The 18150-nt window shown below is 55.4% G+C and overlaps 1 protein-coding gene across 2 annotated transcripts in view; it reads right to left on the minus strand.

Annotated features, from left to right (window-relative positions):
• Positions 1–16176: 16176 nt before the first annotated feature.
• Positions 16177–18150, minus strand: part of CNTFR (ciliary neurotrophic factor receptor) — a 211173-nt gene continuing 209199 nt past the window's right edge. For both annotated transcript variants that reach the window (XM_087777690.1, XM_087777692.1), the window contains exon 10: positions 16177–17353. In XM_087777690.1, coding sequence (XP_087633816.1) covers position 17353 — 1 coding nt within the window. In that variant the 3' untranslated portion in view covers positions 16177–17352. The remainder of the gene's footprint in view (positions 17354–18150) is intronic.

Below are 18150 nucleotides of genomic sequence, written 5' to 3' on the forward strand. Positions count from 1 at the left end.
GACCGGCATTGCTCCTGCAAGGGATGGGGATAGAGGCTGGGGAAGGTGGCAGGGCAGAAGTTGCATGGGCTGTGAGCTGCCAGAGGGACCAGCAGACTTTTGGGACCAGCTGGCAGTCAAAAGGGTGAGCGGGCAAGGGATGGTTTGTGTGTGATCCTGCTGGTAATCTGGCAGGCATCCCTCACTGCAGACACCATTTGTTAGAGACAGGCAGTCACAGAGAGGGCTTCCAATGTTTCCCAGCTCCAGACAGTGTCCGGAGGACTTTCCTCCTGGGAGAAGATCCCCAGTGGATGCTGGGACTGGGCTAACTCTGGATTTCTGGGAGGAGAGCCACGACTGCGGGAGCAGGTTACTTCCCAGGGCTATTCTTGTGCCCAGCCCAGCCCAACCAGCTCCCAACGGGCTGTGATGGGAGCGACTCTGCTCTCTGCATCTGCATTTGCCAAAGGACACCAAAAAAAAAAGGAAAAGACACTAAATTTGGGCATTGGTTGACTTTCTACTTAACTAAATTACCTGGAAACACTTGGGAAAGACCCATCCTCCCCACTGTAACAGCAGGCAATGGCACCAGCAGGTTGTTCTATCCAAGGGGTACCCCTATGCCAAGAACAGAGAAGGTTGCTCCATTTTTGGAGGAGCTAGCACACAGAGAGAGCATCAACCCATCAGCTGCAGCTAACCTTGATACCTGCTCGGGTTATAAAGTTATGTAGAATTGCAGTGTCTCCTCTCTGGATTGGACCGACCTTCCTTTATGGTTCCTGGAAACATTCCCTCTCTTCAGAAATGTGCTCTTGGGAATTTGAAGTACTCGGGGATACAGGTCTGTGTGAATCTAAACACGGCAGCAAAGCCAGTATCGCCCCATCGCAGCGTGGCGTGCAGATGGCGAATCACCGGCCTCCCCGCTGGGATGTGCTGCAGTAATTACGCAGCGGCTTCCACCCCAGCTGTCGGACCGAATGCAAGCGCCTTCTGCTTGTCAGAGGCACGAGGCTCAGGGACAGGGCACGGTGCGTCTCAGAGAGCTGCCAGCTTGAGAAAGCATCGGGGCTCCAAGAAAGCCAGGTCTGATGCTGCAGACCACCCTTGGATGGGTGAGCTGCGAGCACAGCTATGGGCCTGTGTTTCCACTGGGATCTGGAAGGGGCTGCTGGTGGGACCCATGTCCCAGACCCCTTCCCATCCTCTACTCCTTGATTTTTCTCAACCCTCTGCTCCACTGAAGCACAAAGTAGTGGTCCATCCTGCAAACTTCTTCCCTGAAGGAGCCCAAGGAAATGAAGAAAAAGACTTTTGTTACTGCCCCTGTTCTTAAGGCACAGCCTTGTCCAGGCAAAACGCTCCAGGGCAATGTCTGTGCAGGTTTCCCTGCACGAGTGAGCAGTCAGTCATCCCAATAATCCCATTAAAGCCAGAGCCACCACGCTCCTGCTCAGGCATCTCGCGCCCGGCATAGCCCGATAACACAGTTCATCCCTAGGACTTGCCAGGCACCATGCAAAGGACATCGACCTGGAGCAAACAGCTCCAGCTGGGCAGGGACTCTCATAACTCCGGCATGTCTGAGGCTGGGGAAGCTGTGGCCTCCCCTGGTTTCCCCTTCCAGTCGATTTACAGATTGCAATGACACCCAGGACGGTTTATTCTCAGCCATCTGATGCTTTCTCGCCTGAACATGCTCCCACGCCAAGGGAGCGCTCAGCAAAACACAGTTCTGGAGGAGCATCCCCCAAGACTGCAAGAGTCCATGGGATTTATCTCTGCAACTTATAAAAGTTTTACTACAAATCTTCTGGCCCAAGTGAGCCAAGAGCTTACTCCATAAATTACTACCAAGCCAGGGATTAGGAGCACTAAAACAGACGTACTTCGCAGCTAAAAATAAGGCACGGCACAAGCTTGAAGATTTGTTCTGCCTGGAAGTTTTATTGCACCCAAACTGTATGAGATAATGTGCAACAAAGAAACACTTAGCGGATCCATCTGCTTTTGGACACGTTCTCCTGCGCAATCACTCTGGAACGAGGCAATGAAACCACGAAAGAAAGTGGAGTTAGACAGTGTTACCCAGTGTAATAAAACTTTCTCCAGACAAAGGGAATGTCGACCCCGTCCCCTCCTAGCGCTGCTCGTACCGCAGCCTGGGGGATGCTGCATCCCCAGTGCTCCAAGGACCTCGAGCTCAGGCAGCATTTGGGGCTGCTTACGAAGGAGTGAGCCCCAGCAGCGCTGGTGCTGGGTGTTGCTCTTGCTGGGTTCCTGCCATCGCAGGAGGACTTCGTGCACAGCCCCAGCCCAGGCGTGGTGTCCGAGCCCAGCTGAGGACATGCGGACAGGAGGTCCCTTCCCTGGCTGGGGATGAGTGCAGGAGCTGTTGGCGTCCAGCCAGGCATAGTTAGGTCTGGACTGGGATTGCTCCCCTCTGTCTCCAGGCATGTCTCCACCATGCTTATGCTGGGCTCTCTTAGCCCATGGACATGAACAGGCTTGAGAAAGTGTTTCCCTTCTGCTAGGGCCTGGCTATATCCCCAGGGGTGCCCAGCTCCCTGCTCGCTGGGTGACTGAGAATAGTCCTGACACCTTCCAACCCAGAAACACGTGAAAAATTGTAATGCAAAAACTGTAATGCATACAAAATTGTTCACAGACTCACAGAGGTGTTGAGGTTGGCGGGGATTTCTGGAGTTCATCTTGTCCAACCTCCCTGCCTGCAGGGCCACCTAAAGCCAGTTGCCCAGGACTGTGTCCAGGCGGCTTTTGAATGTCTCCAAGGATGGAGACTCCACAGCCTCTCTGGGTAACCTGCTCTAGTGCTTGGTCACCCTCGCAGTAAAAGAAATGTTTCCTGATGTTCAGGAGGAACCTCCTGTGTTCCAGTTCGTGCTCGTTGCCTCTGGTCCTGTCACTGGGCACTGCTGAAAAAAGCCTGGCTCTGTCGTCTTTGCACCCTCCATTCAGTTATTTATAGACATTGATGAGATCCCTCCTGAGCCTTCTCTTCTCCAGGCTGAACAGTCCCAGCACTCTCAGCTTTTCCTCATGCTCTAATCCCTTAATTGTCTTGGTGGCCCTTCATTGGACTCTTTCCAGTATGTCCATGCCTCTCTTCTACTGGGGAGCCCAGAACCGGACCCAGCACTCCAGGTGTGGCCTCACCAGTGCTAAGTAGAGGGGAAGGATCTCCTCCCTCGACCTGCTGCCAACACTTTCTGTAATGCAGCCCAGGGTACCTACTTTTCAGCAAGGGCATATTGCTGGCTCATGGCCAGCTTGGTGTCCACCAGAATCTCCAGGTCATTGTCTGCCAAGCTGCTTTCCAGTTGGGTGACCCCCAGCCTTTGTTGGTGCACGGGGTTGTTCCTCACCAGGGGCAGGACTTTGCACTTGTGCTTGTTGAACTTTATAAAGTTCCTGTTGGCCCATTTCTCCACCCTGTTGAGATCCCTTGGGATGTCAACACAACTCTCTGGCGCATCAGGCACTCATGCAGCAGGAGCGGAGCAGGGTGCATTCCCCTGCATGCTCCCGAAGTAGACCAGTGAAATCCGGTAAGGAATGGGATGGAGATGTATGGCACATCCACCATGCAGCACAGCTGAGGCTGGTTGGACCCTGTGAGCATCGGCAGCGCATGCATGGTGTGGGTTGGCACAAGCCATGCATCCCTCAGAGATAGAGCCGTGCTGGCTGGCTGTATATTAAAGAGCTGTATTTCTGTCAGAGAGCCTCTGATGACATTGAGAGGTCTGGGAGCGAAGCGCCTGTCATTCATCAGCCTTGCTGGAGTGCCCATGGTAGGGGTGGGCTCTACACTGTGTGCCTTGGGCCAGAGGACCACGTTACTCACAAGGAGATGAAGGGAATGGAGTGAGTTAGGGCCTGCCTATCTGCGTGTCCCTGGCTCCTCTGCCACCTGTGGCTCACCCTGCATCTCTCCAGTGTCACCGAGGCTGAGCTGCTCCAGCAACAACCTCAGAGGTGGCAGCAGGACCCAGGATCCCAGTCCTGCAGTGAGGGTCAGCCCAGGCTGGTTAATATTTGAGGCCATGATCCCAGCAGCTTTTGAGGAGCCCCAAACATGACTTGGCAGGAGTTACCTGTCTCGGGATGAGTTTCTCTGGGACATGAACCAGTGCGCAGGGGAAGGCAGGCACTGAAGCAGTCAGCTTGGGCACAGAGTGCAGCCAGGGGATGTGCAGCTTAACAGAGCTGGGGATCACAGCTGCTCCGTGACCCTGTCCCCTGTCTGGGACAGAGACAGCCCAGCCCTGTCCTGTCACCCCACTGAATGTGACAAGTGTGCCACCAGCTTTGCTGGAGCCAGAGCTCAAGAAATGCGGCACTGTTGGACTTCAGCTGGGGCTCTGCTGCCCCTGGGTATGAAGGAGCCCAAGTGCTGAGCTGTGGTCACGCCCTTGGTCACGTCGCCAGGGCAAAAGTGTGCACCTGCTTCACAGCCCCATCTGAATCCTCATCCCACATCTGACTGACTCATGCCATGGGGCAGAGGAGGAGGATGAGGCACCCTGCTCTGGGAACTGCCTCTGCATGTGTGCAGGGATGGAGAAAGGCAGGAAAGGGTTTTCTGGGAGGGATTCAACAGCAAATGAAACTGCAGCCACAACCCCGCTCAAGAAAGCGCCGAATGTCCTGTCAGCTCCTGAAGGCTGTGAGTGTCCTCCTGCATGAAAACCCAGTGAGCAGCACAAGGGAGTCAGGTCTCCCATGCTGACCCATGGACCGCCAGCCTGGCGCCCAGCCCTACAGCAGCACCTAACCACCTGTGAAGCCCCACGCTGGCCGCAGCGTTTGCTGCTGCTCCAGGAATCCGCAGCCTCAGGTGTGCCCAGGTGGTCTTCAGGGCCACCACGAAAGGGCCAGCCCTGGGAACATACCCCGCGCTGAGACCAAGCTGTGGCGCGCGGCGAAGCCATCTGTTTCCATCCTGCAGCTGCTGTCCTTCCCATTGCAATTTACTCTGCCTCCTATAATTTATTCATCCCAGGATGCAGCTTGTACATCTGCAGTATCATTACTGGAGATGCCATTAGCTTGAAAATTTTATAAACCTCTGTGCAGGTGATAAGTTGAAAAGTTAAAGAGGGTTATTGTGGCAGGAAAAAAGGGGTATTTGATCAGTGTTCATCTCACACCAGAGAGCCAGGCTCTGGGGGGCTGTGGAGGGAGATCAGCAGACTGGTGTAAGCGAGTGAACTGCTGCCAGCTCCCAGCCACCTCACCCAGCTGCAAATCCCTCCCTGCTGAATCCATGTGCTGGCCAAGGGACCTGCAGGCATTTCCATGTCTTTCTCCCCTCTTGCCTCCTCCACTGCACCGTTTCCTCAGGCCAAGGACAAGAGGGGCTGCACATCCAGATGTTTGCATCTGGACGTGTTGCCCGTGTTTCTACCACCATCCGCGATGGACTTGCCAGTGACTGGTGAGTGTTAGTGCAATCCTGAATCATCTTCCTGCTGTCTGTTGTTGGTTTGGATGCTGCAGGACTCTCTAAGGAGCTGGGAAAGTCCCCACCATGTAGATGCCCACCACCCAGAGCATGCGTGGGGCTCCCAACCTGCTACCCCGTCCTGCAGTCCCCTCCTGCTTCTGCTTCCTGACCAGAGCACCCAGCTGCATGCGCCCTCATTAAGGACCACAGCAATTAACTCATGCTGGGGAATTTCCCCTAGGCAGTTTTCATGGCCTGGATGCAGGCATGCATCGAAGACTGCATTTGCAAGGTTTGGCAGGCAAGCAGGCACCGGAGCCTTCGCTGGAGGCCCCGCACCCCTCACCATGAATTAAGAGCACGCTGATCACTCCTGGCAGCTGGAGGTCTCTCTGACAGCTGAGCCAGGGGGATAAATTCCCTCTCCCCAAGGCCAAGGGAGATGTGTGTATAAGGATGATTTACGGGCTGCTTACAGGGAGTGATGAGCTGGAAGGCTGCAGGGAGCAGGGTCAGTGCCAAGCAGCTTTGGGGCATGGAGGAGTGAGGGGTGGTGGGAGCGAGTGAGGAGTGGCTGGGACCAGGGAGGGAAATGGAGGATGTGGGGTCCCAAGGGAGTCCTGCAGCATGCAGACAGCTTTCTCTCTCCATGTTACAGGTGAGAGTGTGGATCTGGACCAAGCATCCCAAATTCCCCCTCTACCCCTGGTGTACCTGCAGCCCTGCTCAGCGTCCTGCAGCCTGAGAGCTTGGACACCATTGCCTGTCCCCAGGGTATGGCCATGGCACATGCAGGTGTGAGCGCTGGGGACAGGCTGTTCGTGGGTCTTGCTGGCACAAGTCTACCCATCTTGTACATCTTTTTTTTTGTGCTGACTAGCGGTGGCTCTCTGTCCATCAGACATTTATTACAGACATTGGTTAACTGCATTATCCAAGCCCTGAGCCCTCACATGAGCTTTGCCAGCAGTTGGTGGCAAACCGAGTTCAAGCTTCAGCAGGCATTTCCCAGTCTGCGCATCTCTCTCCACCCTACACGCATCTTGTGTCTCCTTCCAGAGCTGCATTTGCCCACAATGCTCCAGGACCATCCTGAAAAGATGCAGGATCAAAATGCTCAGCTGGAGGAAATTCACAAACCCTTGAGCAACAGGAGGGGAATGAAGCATGGGGAGGTCTGCAAGACACATCAGCCCAGCTGGGACTGACCAGTTTCTGCTCTCCCGACATTGCCAAATTGTCTTTTCCTTCCCCAAACAACGTCTACACGTTAACTTTCCTGCTCCCCATACCTCTTCACTGTGATTTTCTGTCTCTGGTTTATTGCGGGAGATGAGCTTGAGATGGGACTGAGAAGTCTGAAATGGTCCTAAGTAGGAGGACAGGATCATTCTACTGCCTGCCTTGGGTAGCTGTTGTCTGCTGGGGTGACTTTGCCACAGGGCACAGTTCCCATTTGCTTTTTGGAGCGACATGCCATGGGCTGTGAGCATCATCTTTCCCACATTTCGCTGATCCAACACTGTTGATGCCAATATAAGGTCAACCTTCCCGTCCCGTCTCACTCTGCTGCATAGTTCACAGCAGCGGCCCTCTCCTGGTCTTTCCCACAAAGCCCTGGCTCCTCGGGAGCAGAGAGGGGACTCCTAGCAAGGCCTAGTCATCTTCTGCAGACAACAGAGTCCTTGAGGACTTTATGACCCTCAGCAAGCCTTGATGATCCTGGACTTGACCCCATGTGTCTTGGTGAGCTGGGACAGAAAAGACAGCCCTGCGCTGCTGTTGCTGCTACACACTGCCAGATTTTGGGGACAGTGTGGTGCATCTGGGGACTGCTGGCTGCCTGCCCAGATGTCATGCAAAGGGTGACACTTTGGAGGCAGCTCATCATCTGCTAGGATGGGATGGAGCCGCATGGCTGAGCAGAGGTGGCTGGAGGAGCTAGGTGCTCGTGCTACACTGAGATCTTATCCATGATGATCCCTTCTGGAGTGTAAAGACCAAGTGAGACTGCACTCGATGGCCAATTCTGGCAGCAAAAACTAGCTCCTTCTTGCTCTTCCGCTGCATTGGCTTTCTTCCCTCCATGCTGCACAACTTCCAGCCACTGATAGGCCAGGAGAAAGTCTTCTCTAATTGTTCCTGACTTCAGACTGCTGCCAGGTAAACAGTGTGGAAATTAGTGGAGTCAAGTAAATAATTTGTAAACAATCATTTATTTATTACTTTCCCCTCCTCTCTCTGTGCAAGCAGATTGCAAGATGCTTCAGAAGCACTCGCAATTTGGAGTGAGTTCTCTTGTGAGGCATTTCCCACTCCCTATGAATAACTTATGAACAGATCAGAGTGAATAATAAAGGCCTGAAAATCCAGAGACTTGGGCTGCTGAGCTGACTAAGTACCACTCCAGCTCCTCGAATAGATGAGCTATATAACCAAACAGCACTAAGTGGATTTACCGTGCTGTAATTAAAGGGTGTGCACATTTGTTAGTCAATGGGTTGCCCATCAGGTGGGGTAGGTAGTGTGCAGCAAGGGGACTGCATGCCTGAGGGATGTGGCAGGCCTATGAACGTGATTTGTACACCAAATGTTAGCATTTGCTTTTGGGGGTGATTCGTGCTGTACAGTGCTCCTACTGAGCTGTTCATGGGAGGCAAACACAACCCGGCCAGCTGGACTGGGTTGATGCTGGAGGTTCACAGAGGAGCTTTCTGTGTAGCCTCGCACGTCTATAAATTACCCGAGCGTTGGTAGAAGGCACGCACGGAGGGTTTGAGCCCCAAACCCACTGAGAGCACGAAGATGCACTGACTTCAAAGAGTCCAAAGCCAGGCTTGCACTTGGCTTCAGCCAGGTGCTCTGTGCTGGGCATTTATCCACCTTCAAGCTCAGCCGCCTGCTTTGTGTTATTTTTTTTAAAAAGATTATTATAATTTACTCAGTGAAAGACTCCCAACCCCCTGCTTGGCTCCTGAGGCAAGGGTTCAGATCAGTGCTACATGAAATGGGGGAGGTGGGCTATGGGCTGAAATCCCTGTTGCTCTTGCAAAGCTCCCTACCAGCCTCATGCACGATGCTCCCCACATCCCAGCCCCAGCAGGACTCACTGCCCAGGGTGGTGCTTGCAGGATCATGGGCTGTGTCTGATCCTGGGTGTCTTTCCCAGTGCAGGTCTCAGCTGTCTCCCAGTGTTGGAGGAAAGGCAGGAGCCCCCACAGCTGGGGACGTGACCAGCACCCTGTCCTGAGCCACTTGGCACAGTTTCTTTCACGCCACCTGGCTGAGATGGCAGGAGGAAGAGGGACTAGATGATCTCTCCAGATCCTGCCTCTTTCCTTCATTATAGTGGCTAGGAGGTACTTGGTAGGACTTAAACCAGGGGTGAATTCAATGTGAGTCACACAGCCATGGATCTGGGTACCTGAACACTTGTGGTACCCAGGGGATGCCAGCAGTCACCCGCTGTCAGCCAGAATGCCATGAGGCTCCTCTGGGCATCCTGCGGCACATCTACTGGCATGGTGTAGGTCTTTCCGTACCCCTGGGCATCGCCACGGCAGGCTGCATGGGGGCAGCCCTGCCAAGAGCACCCACAAGGCAATGCAGCAGGCTCTGGAACAGATGGAGGGGACTGTTCCCACCACAGCGATGGACCCGAGACAGCACACAGCTTGAGGCCGGCCCCAGCTCCCCCTCGCCGGATCCCCCATGCATCTGTAGTCCCTTCCCCTCTCCGTCAGCCCCGTGCACCTGCGCTCGAAGGCGGAGTGGGATTTATCCTGCCCCAGGCGCTCGGTGCAAGGGGTCAGCCCTCATAAACCTCGCCAGCACCGGAGCCCGGGCCAGCTGCCTCACTCATGCCCGTGGGGACGGCCTCCGCATCCTGGGCGCGTTTTGCTATCGGTGCCTGGGACCATTGTCCGGACCAGCACCCGTCCTGGTGGGTCCAGGGCATGGCGTGGTGGCAGCGCAGTGGGGATGGGGCTGAGTGCTCCCGGCCCCCGGCTCCCCTCCCCACACCAAGCACTCCGGGTAACCCCGGTCCGTGGGAGGCAGCGTGAAGTCATTCTGGTCCTCCAGCAAACCCCTCCAGCTGTCTGGAGCCAGCGCAGATTGTGGGACGTGTCTGGTGACTGACGGGGCCTCAAATCCACGTTTATGTGAGATGATATCGAGAGTTTTAATTTTTTTATGAGCAAGGGGTTGGGGGGAGGAGGAGATTCCCAGGGCAGCTCGGAGGGGAGGCGGCAGTGCGTGCATGTGCGTGTGTGAGACACGTTTCGTCCCATTGACCCCCAGCTGCAGGAGTCCTGTGCAGATAAAACCAGCATCCCGTCACCTCTGAGCGGCGGGGAGCAGCTGGGGAGGAGGGCGGACAATGGCTGCTAGCAGCCTGCCTGGAGCAGGGATGCCATGGCAGGGCTCAGAGCTGGCCCTCCAGACCAAACCCTCTGCTTAGGCCCTCCTGCACATCACCAAAGTCCCCTTCAGTCCCTGCCCGCATGGTTGCTCCAGGCTCAGCCCCTTCCTCAGCAGATGAATCCCTGGAAAGCTCTGTTGAGCTGGTCTCCTCCCTCCCCGAAGGAAAGCCCACTTGATGGAGCGCCTGAGTGTGACTTCTCCAGCATCCAGAGCCTGGTGAGATGCCATGACCACTTTCAAACCCCACTGATCCTTCTGGAAAAGCCGCTCTCCTTCCATGTTTGGTGGTGCCATCCATGCTGGTGGTTTCCACACAACTACCCTGTCTGCAGATTGCTCTGCCCTGGTTTAATCCCTGCAAACCTTAGGGCCTAGCCCTGGATAAAACCTCATCATGCCATTGAGGAATAGGTCAGAGTCACCAATGCTTTTCAGCTGGCCAGAAAATTGCCCCGTCTGGTGTCAGGCAAAAGCAAGGCAGAAAGTGAGCCAAGGTGGAGCCTGGACACCTGCTCCTGAGTGCCCTGTGCTGGGTAGGATCCTGTTGGGAAAGGACCCAGAGCAACTGCTTGGCCAGGAAATCTTGGAAGATGAAGGCACCTGCCTGCCGTGCATCCAGGGCCAGTTGCTGAGCCTGTCCCCAGGGCAACGTTGGCACCAGGTGACTTCTGAAGGTGTAGGAGATGCCCACAGGGAGCTGGGAGCCACACGCCATCAATATCCCATGGCCAAGGCTGTGAGGTGGCCACCAAGGTCACACATCACCATCCTTGACGGTGGGATGGGGATTTTGAGGTGGTGCTTGGCTCCTTTGGTGGGAAGATGCTGTCCCTGCTTCCCGTGGACAGTGAGGATGGAGCAACCACTCCCCTAACCAGCCGGAGTGCCTGCGTGCAATGACTCTTGCCTGGAAAGGAGGAGGGGGGCCGAGGCCTCTTTGTAACCCAATCTCGTCTGCATGGGCCCCTTTGTTGTTATTACATTTATTTATTGATCCCCCTTGGGAAAACCTTAGCGGTGCTGGACTTGCCGGGGCTTTATTAATGGGGGTGGGGGGTGAGGGAAGGGGAGGGGGGCCGAACAGAGCACTCGGACCATCTGTTCCCACCAAAGGGACGGAGCAACAATAGCCATGTTTATAAAACTCCTCTGCAACTCATTGTGTTTGCGAAAGGAGAGCTTCCACATCAAAGGCTGTTTCCGCTCCTGCTGCTCGGGGGCCCCTCCATCTTCTAACATCCTGCAAGGATCTCCCCGTCTTGGTCCCCTTCTCCCCCCACAGCCCCAGCCGCATGGTGAGGTGGCAGTGGCATCACCCATGGGGGGACCATGGCATCTGGGGACACCCTGGCTGAAGGAGCCTGCATCAGCCCACTCACGTCCAATGGTCCAGGGGGATTTTCCAAGGGGGGTTTCTCCTGAAAGCAATTAATCTCTACCATAAGGCAGTGGACAGAGTTTACAAGGCACTGGCTGGTGGGCAGGAGACCTGTCCCTGAGCTGGTTTCATTCAGTCTGCTTGAATGGCAATGTTTGTGAAGCTGCTTTGGTTTTGCTCAAATTTCAGATGTGGGAAAAGAAAGGAAGAAAAATGAAAAACAAGGAAGTGGGGTCTGGCCATGTCAAAACTGGCTGCTGGGGTTCTTCGTAATGAAACAACTGTGTTTGGCTTTGCTCTAGGCTTGTATTAGATTATCTGTTACAATCAGACATGAAATAAAGACCGTTAAACACAATGAAATATTTTGACTGAACCAATATGTTGTTTTTTCTTCCCAAACCAATCTCTATGGACAAGATGAGGGTTTAGTTCTGTCTCAGATCAAAGCTGAACGCCCTCTTGGGGACTTGGAGTTGTCAGCCATCTCCTGACCACGACCCGGCCCTGCGGCTGGGGGACGGGCTGCTCTGGGGTGAGTCTGCAGGCTGGAGGTTTGGGATGTGTCCAGGCTGTCACACATCCCCAGTGTGACCCTGAATAATGGCATGTCACCTCCTGGGACTGTGGCTCCTTCTCTGTTTGCTGGTGCTTTACGGCCGTGACTGTCTCCATGGTGTGATTCACACGTGGGTTGGTGATTCTGCTGGGGTTCATGCCCACTGGGTGTGAGGAACAGGGAAACCTCCCCTAGGGATATGGGAACATCCCAGTCCAGCCTTGGACAAAACTGAGACCTCTGGAAGATGCCGCCAGCCTGCAGGAGGGCAAGACCCCAGGCCGGTGGCACTCTGTTACTCATGGGAAAAGCTCCTCTCTGCATCACCTGGTTATGCAAGGACCTGATTTCCAGCCTGCAGGATGGGCACCCTGACAGCAGACTGGTGGCTGGACAGGCATGGGCTGTCTCACATCTTCAAACTACCCCTTCCAGTCTGGAAGGGGGAAACCTTTCCAGGGACTATATGACGCCTTCTTGAGAAGCAGTCCAAGTCCCCATTGGCCGTGTCCCCTTGGTCTGTCCTCCTCCAGGCTGCTGGAGAAGACCTGAGAACAGTCCCTGATCACTCCTGGCACGGCGTTGGAAGCACGCTGCTCTCTCCCAGCACTTAGCAGCTTCCCCAGGAACTGTGCAGGAAAGAAGAGGAGTCCAGACTTCTGGGAGACACTTTCATTTCATGCCTAAGCCACTGCTCCTCTGCTCAGCCACACGGCTCCATTAAGTCCCCTCCTGGCTGTCTTCTTTTCATCAATCACCCCATCTCTGTGAGCAGCCCAGACACCGGATCTGGGTTATAAATAAGACAATCAATCAGCAATGCTATTAGATAAACAGTGGCAGAAGCCAAACTAATGCTTGGCTTTTTCTTGAAAGGGAGGGAAAAAAGAGTCAATTGCTTATTAGGGGACCCTGGTGCGGTCCGGTCTGCGTGCTGCAGCTGAGCCGGGTGGGCTGCGCTTGGCTGCCGTGTCTGCGTGCAGGGAGGTTTGGGATGCTGTGAGCTTATGGTCTGTGTGGGTTACCCTGGCCAGAGCAGGCAGGGAACTGGGTCAGACTGGAGGTGGGCAGAGAGGTCACAGCACTGGGGAGGTGATGGGGACATGGGAGGGCAATGGTGGGTGCTGCCCATCCGGCCATAGTGCAGCTGGGGGGTGAGGAGGTGTCAGAGCTGGCCTGGTGGGGAGGGAGAGCATGAGGCTGCGGGTGGAGGTGTCTGGGGACCAGGGACACAGTGCCAGGGCAGAGGCTGAGCCATTCGGGATGGACATGAGGAAGAGGAGAGTCACTGCTTTGACAAAAAACAGACAGCCTCTTCTGGAGAGGCATCAAGTCCTGATCTGGATCCACCAAGGAATCCGGTGGCCCAAGGCTGTCCTTTGCAGTTTGGTGTGACATCTGTCACCTCTTGCTGCTACAAGCCTCTGCCCTACAGCATTGTGGGAATGCCCGGGGCTGCTGTTACCCCCAGGGACCCCACCTGCAGCTCTGTCTGCTTCTCTGTGTGGTGGTGGCTGAAGCCTCACTCAAAGCTCCTGGGCTCGTTCCTGCACCACTGGTAGTAGGCAGGAACCTTTCCTTGTGGTGGGACGCTGGTGTCTGAGCTACCCCTCCTGCACTGGGGAAGAAAGTACTGGAGGAAGGCTATAACCTGCCAAGGGCATCCAGTGCTACATCTCTGTACAGGAGATGTAGGCATTTTCTGAACTAATACCCCATGGTCTGGGTTGGGCTTTTTTATTTTGCTGGACTTGACACCAATATGTGTTGAGGACCAGGGGAGTCTGGGCTCCTCCAAGTCAAGCTGACTCTATTTGCATCCTTACCCCTCGCAGGTGCTGCTCTTCACACTTTCACCCTGGGGATCACCTATCCACCAGCTCCTGCTGCTCTCGCCTCCACCTCCCACCTCTCCCTGTTGTTGTGATGGAGGAGGACGTTTGCCCCTTGGGCCCCTGTGCAAATAAGCAGCAGCTCTCCTCTGCCAGCTGGCTTGATGGATCCCACCTGGCATTTCCACCCAGCTCGGCAGGATGCTCTCATGCTTGGGTCTGGCTCTGCAGCTATCTGTGCTTTCTTGGCAGCAGAGCCTGCCTTCACGCCCCTCTGCCTCCCTGGGACTGTCTAACGCTCTGCCCGAGCCGAAACACACAGCACCATGCCTGCTGCTCCACCAAAGTGTGGTGCTCCATTGAAGCCCGAAGACACAGCACTGTCAGACTAATTCGTGATAAATAAGCTGCTTGTTATCACCTGGGGGCTCCAGGTTCCTGGGAGGCTGGTGGGGGAGCAGGGAGCTTCTCCAACCATTGGGTGGGGGAGGGTGAGATGTCTGCTGGCACCCGCCTCAGAGAAGGATGCAGGAGGTGCAGTGACTCAGACCCGCTCTGCTGCTCAGCCCATCGCTCAAGCAAGGGGGCTTTCTGCTTCCTACGAGGCCTCATGGCCAGGAAATAGCTCCTGCTTTCCAGCCACACTTCTGATCCCTCTTGCAGAGCCTGGGGAGCTCAGTGCAAGGCTGCTCTCGCATCAGCAACAGCCGAAAACAACACCTAAGGTGGGATTTACTGCCACATATGTGCTGGGAAGGTGCAGGGACCAGTTGCGCCCAGCTGATGTATTGGATTTCAGGTTATGCGATGCACAGGTCTCTCTGAGCGTTGTAATTCCCTCTTTCTTCCTGTATGGATTTATACTGCTAAGTGGATGGATTTTCTGCTTGGCAAGGATGCTCCCCTGGGACCTTCCCCAGTTAGAAACATCTCCGCACATCTGTACGTAATATTGCCGGGGCACTTCACGAGTGGGCTTTTATGACACCCCTTGCTTTATGGACTGCTGCTTAATCTGGCCAGGCACCGCAGAGGAGCTGACGAACAGCATCCCGGAGCTGGCAGCAGGCTGCATGCCAGCTCCAGGTGCTGGAGGGTGCCTGGGGCTGTGTGCGACAGCCACTGCTCTTGGATGGCTTCTCATACAGCTGCCCTGGGCAGTGGGAGCACCGCTCCCTTGGTCCCTGAAACAGCTTGAGAGGGACAGGTTTCCTCTGCTTAATAACCTGTGACAGCATGCCTCCGGACCAGGCGTGGAGATCCTGGGTGGAGATGAAGGCAATCTGTCTGTCTGGGATGCTTCCCCCAGGCAAGGGCTGGGCCTGACATTTTCATTGCTGCTAAGAGCTGTCCCTTCCCCCTGCCCCAAAGAGCCATCTGCTATGGTAGATTACCCTGGCTTTTAGCGCTGTGAATCCATAATTAGTGCATAATTAATTACCAGATGTTTTTAACACTAATGAAACATTAATAAATGATGGAGGCATGTTGTCTGGTAATGGAACATTAACCAGTGAACCAAGCCAGCACGTGGGGCAGCGCTGCTGCCGGCCCGGCCAAGCTGGAGGCAGGGTTGCACAGTACTGAGCTCTCCTCTAATAAAGTCTCGGCATGGCGAAAATCATAGCAAGTGCCTGGTGGGAGCTAGTGACCAGCTTGGTGCTGCCTTCAGGCTCTGCAGAGCCAGGGCCGTGGCTACTTCGTCTCCATCCACCCATCCATCCATCCGTCCATCCACCCACCCGTTTCCCAGCTGGAGAGACCCTGTTGGTGCACTGGGCAGGCAATTTGTTTAAAAAAACAAGCTTTTTTTCCCCTGGGATGAACTGCAGCTCGATGACATCTCTGCTGCAGTTGGTGCTCACAAGCAAGGCACATGGGGAGAGGCCAGACCCCGACTCAGCATGCTTTGCTGCACCCGCTGCCCCTGCGCTGGATCCATGGGAGCCCTGCCCTGATGGAAGTTTAATTCAAAGCATCTGGGCCAGTGGCATTTTCCTAACGTGAAATTATTAATCAGACAAGGAAAGTGCATTAATTGGGACTACGTGTCATCTCCAGGCTGCAGTGTGGCGCAGGCAGGTCTGCCTGCCTCCTGCCTCCGTGAGACGTGTCAGGGTGGAGCCAGAGCTCGGGGATACATGGGATCCCCAAGGGCCTGTGAATGGGGACACGTGGCACCTCCCCATCACAGCACGGGTGCCATACGGGGTGGTGACAGCCATCCTCTTTACATCACCAGGGGTTTCCAGGGGTGGGCATCCCCTTGCACCTTCTCAGGATGTCCCGAAGGGCAGTTTTTGGGTCCCCCTACCCCCTGGGGACATGATACTATGGGCTCAAGCCCTGGGGCAGGCTCCAGGGTGTCTGTGTCCCCCTCACTGCCATCCCCAGGGCCTCCCCATCATAGCCAGCACCACGCGTGGGAGTGGGCCGCCAAACCCACCCACTCCAGCCAGAAGGGAAATAACACCCAGAGCTGCCAGTCATCATGAAATGATCATTTAATGAAGACAGTCTCTCCTGGTGCATGTGTGTGTGCGTGTGTGCGTTGTCTCTGTGTAGGCTTTATTTTTATCCCCTCTATTACTTTTTTTTTTTGATTTTTTTTTTTATATATATACATCTATAAAAAATTCAAATACAGCATGTCAACAGTGGGAATACTAGGACGTACGGTATTAAATACTGCGCTTGGGTCCAGGCAGGGGCAAGAGGAGGTGTCTTTACAAAACAGGGCTTGGGGCAGGATGGGGAGGAGAGCAGAGCAGGCACGGGGACAGCCAGGGACAGCGGGGGACAGCGGGGGACAGGTCTGCAGGGCTCCAGCTCTAAAGGCAACAGCAGAGCTATTCTGCTTTTGTTGGAGAATGAGACAAACGTCAATGGGGGTGATTCCCTGTATCCAACGTGGTTAAAAGTTTGGGGGTGATGTGGGGATGGGGTTGGAAGTGGCGAAGGCTCCCTCGGGGTGCTGCGGGGGGGGAGCCAGAGGGTCAGCTCTCCCAGGTGCTCGGCAAGGGGCAGGGGGGTTTTATCGGTGTTTCATTCCCTTTTTTTTTTCCATTACAACCCTGCCAGCTCCCTGCTCCCCACCACACTTGTGAAAGCCACCAGTTCTTCCCTCCATCATCCCCTCGGAGAGGACCAAGACCCCCCACCCGTGCACCCCTCCAGCTTCGCCACGCGGTCAAGAGCTAGGGGGAGCGAGTCCGGTCCTTGGTGGACCCCCATTTGCTGTAGGGGGGTACACAGCTGGGAGCATCATTCCCCTCACCACCACCCCCATTTTCATATCCCCTTTTCTCGGTGCACCATCCTGCTCCCTGTCACCCGGCTGGGTGGCGGGGCGGCGGGCACGTCTTTGGCGTGGGGGGGTTAGCTGTATGAGCGGGGTCCTCGGCTCCGGCGTGGTGCCCGGGCTCGCTTCGCCTTGCTGAGGAAACGGGGACGGGGATGGGGGTGACAAGTGCGTCTCCTCGCTCCGGGCTGGGAGAGGATTTCGCGGCTCCCCAGGGGACGGCAGCGGCTCTGTCCTCCTCCGAAGCGATGGCGAGAAGCGTGATACGTCCTCAACGTGTGCAAAATCGAAGAGATAAGAGACTCAACCCGGGATGGGGGTGGCGGGGCAGGGGGCGGTGGCAGCGGTGGGCGGTGGGAGGTCGTCTGCACTGGGCTGCGACGGACGGACAGACGGGCATCTGCAAGCAGGGAGGAGAAGGGTCACTGGTCCTGCTCAGGGCTCGGCTGTGGCTGGCCACTGAAGGGACACACTGAGCAGAATTTGGTCTTTCTCCATGGGGAAATTCACCCCTTCCCAGAACCTGGGTGCCCAAACACATCCCCTCCACCTCCTCCTCCCAGGGCCAGACCCTGCCCACCCACCCCTGGCTGTGTGCCACCGCCTCTCCCATTGCCACCGCTAAGATCACACATGGAGGTGACACAGCCGGAGGGGAGCAAAGGACCCAACACCCAGGGGAGCTGCCTTCTGATGGCTCCTTCTTGGGCACCAAAGGACAGGTGGCACATCCTTTATCCCCCAAAGTGACACAGGAGGCTGCCGTCAGGGTCGATCCCCCAGTCTTCGGGCAGCATGGGCGCAGGGGAAGGGCACAGGGGGACCCAGTGAGAGAACAGCGCTGGCCCGGGAAGGGATGGGGCGTTCTGGGGCTCTCCAGGCTGCCAGCTCCATTCTAAGACAGGCCAAGGACATTTTTGAGATGCATCTTTGAATTATCTGATGTTGGACAATTTTGCTTCCATCCCTATGCAGAGGCCTTAGATGTCCATGTGGTTTCTTTGCCTCTTAAAACATCAGCAGTGGGGAGCAGGGAGGGCTGCTGAGAACGAGGCGTTGAAGACCGACCCCTTTGCAGGCTTTGCAGAAAATACTTGAAAAGCCATTTTTTGAGATCTTCACCAGAACACCCAACTTGGAAAAGCAGCCAGATTTGGTGCATTTACAAAAATCTGCAAGAAAAACCCAGATGGCTCC

The sequence above is a fragment of the Nipponia nippon genome, unplaced genomic scaffold (assembly GCF_047370975.1).
Source record: "Nipponia nippon isolate SJK-2023a ecotype South Korea unplaced genomic scaffold, ASM4737097v1 scaffold_40, whole genome shotgun sequence".
Lineage (NCBI taxonomy): Eukaryota > Metazoa > Chordata > Aves > Pelecaniformes > Threskiornithidae > Nipponia > Nipponia nippon.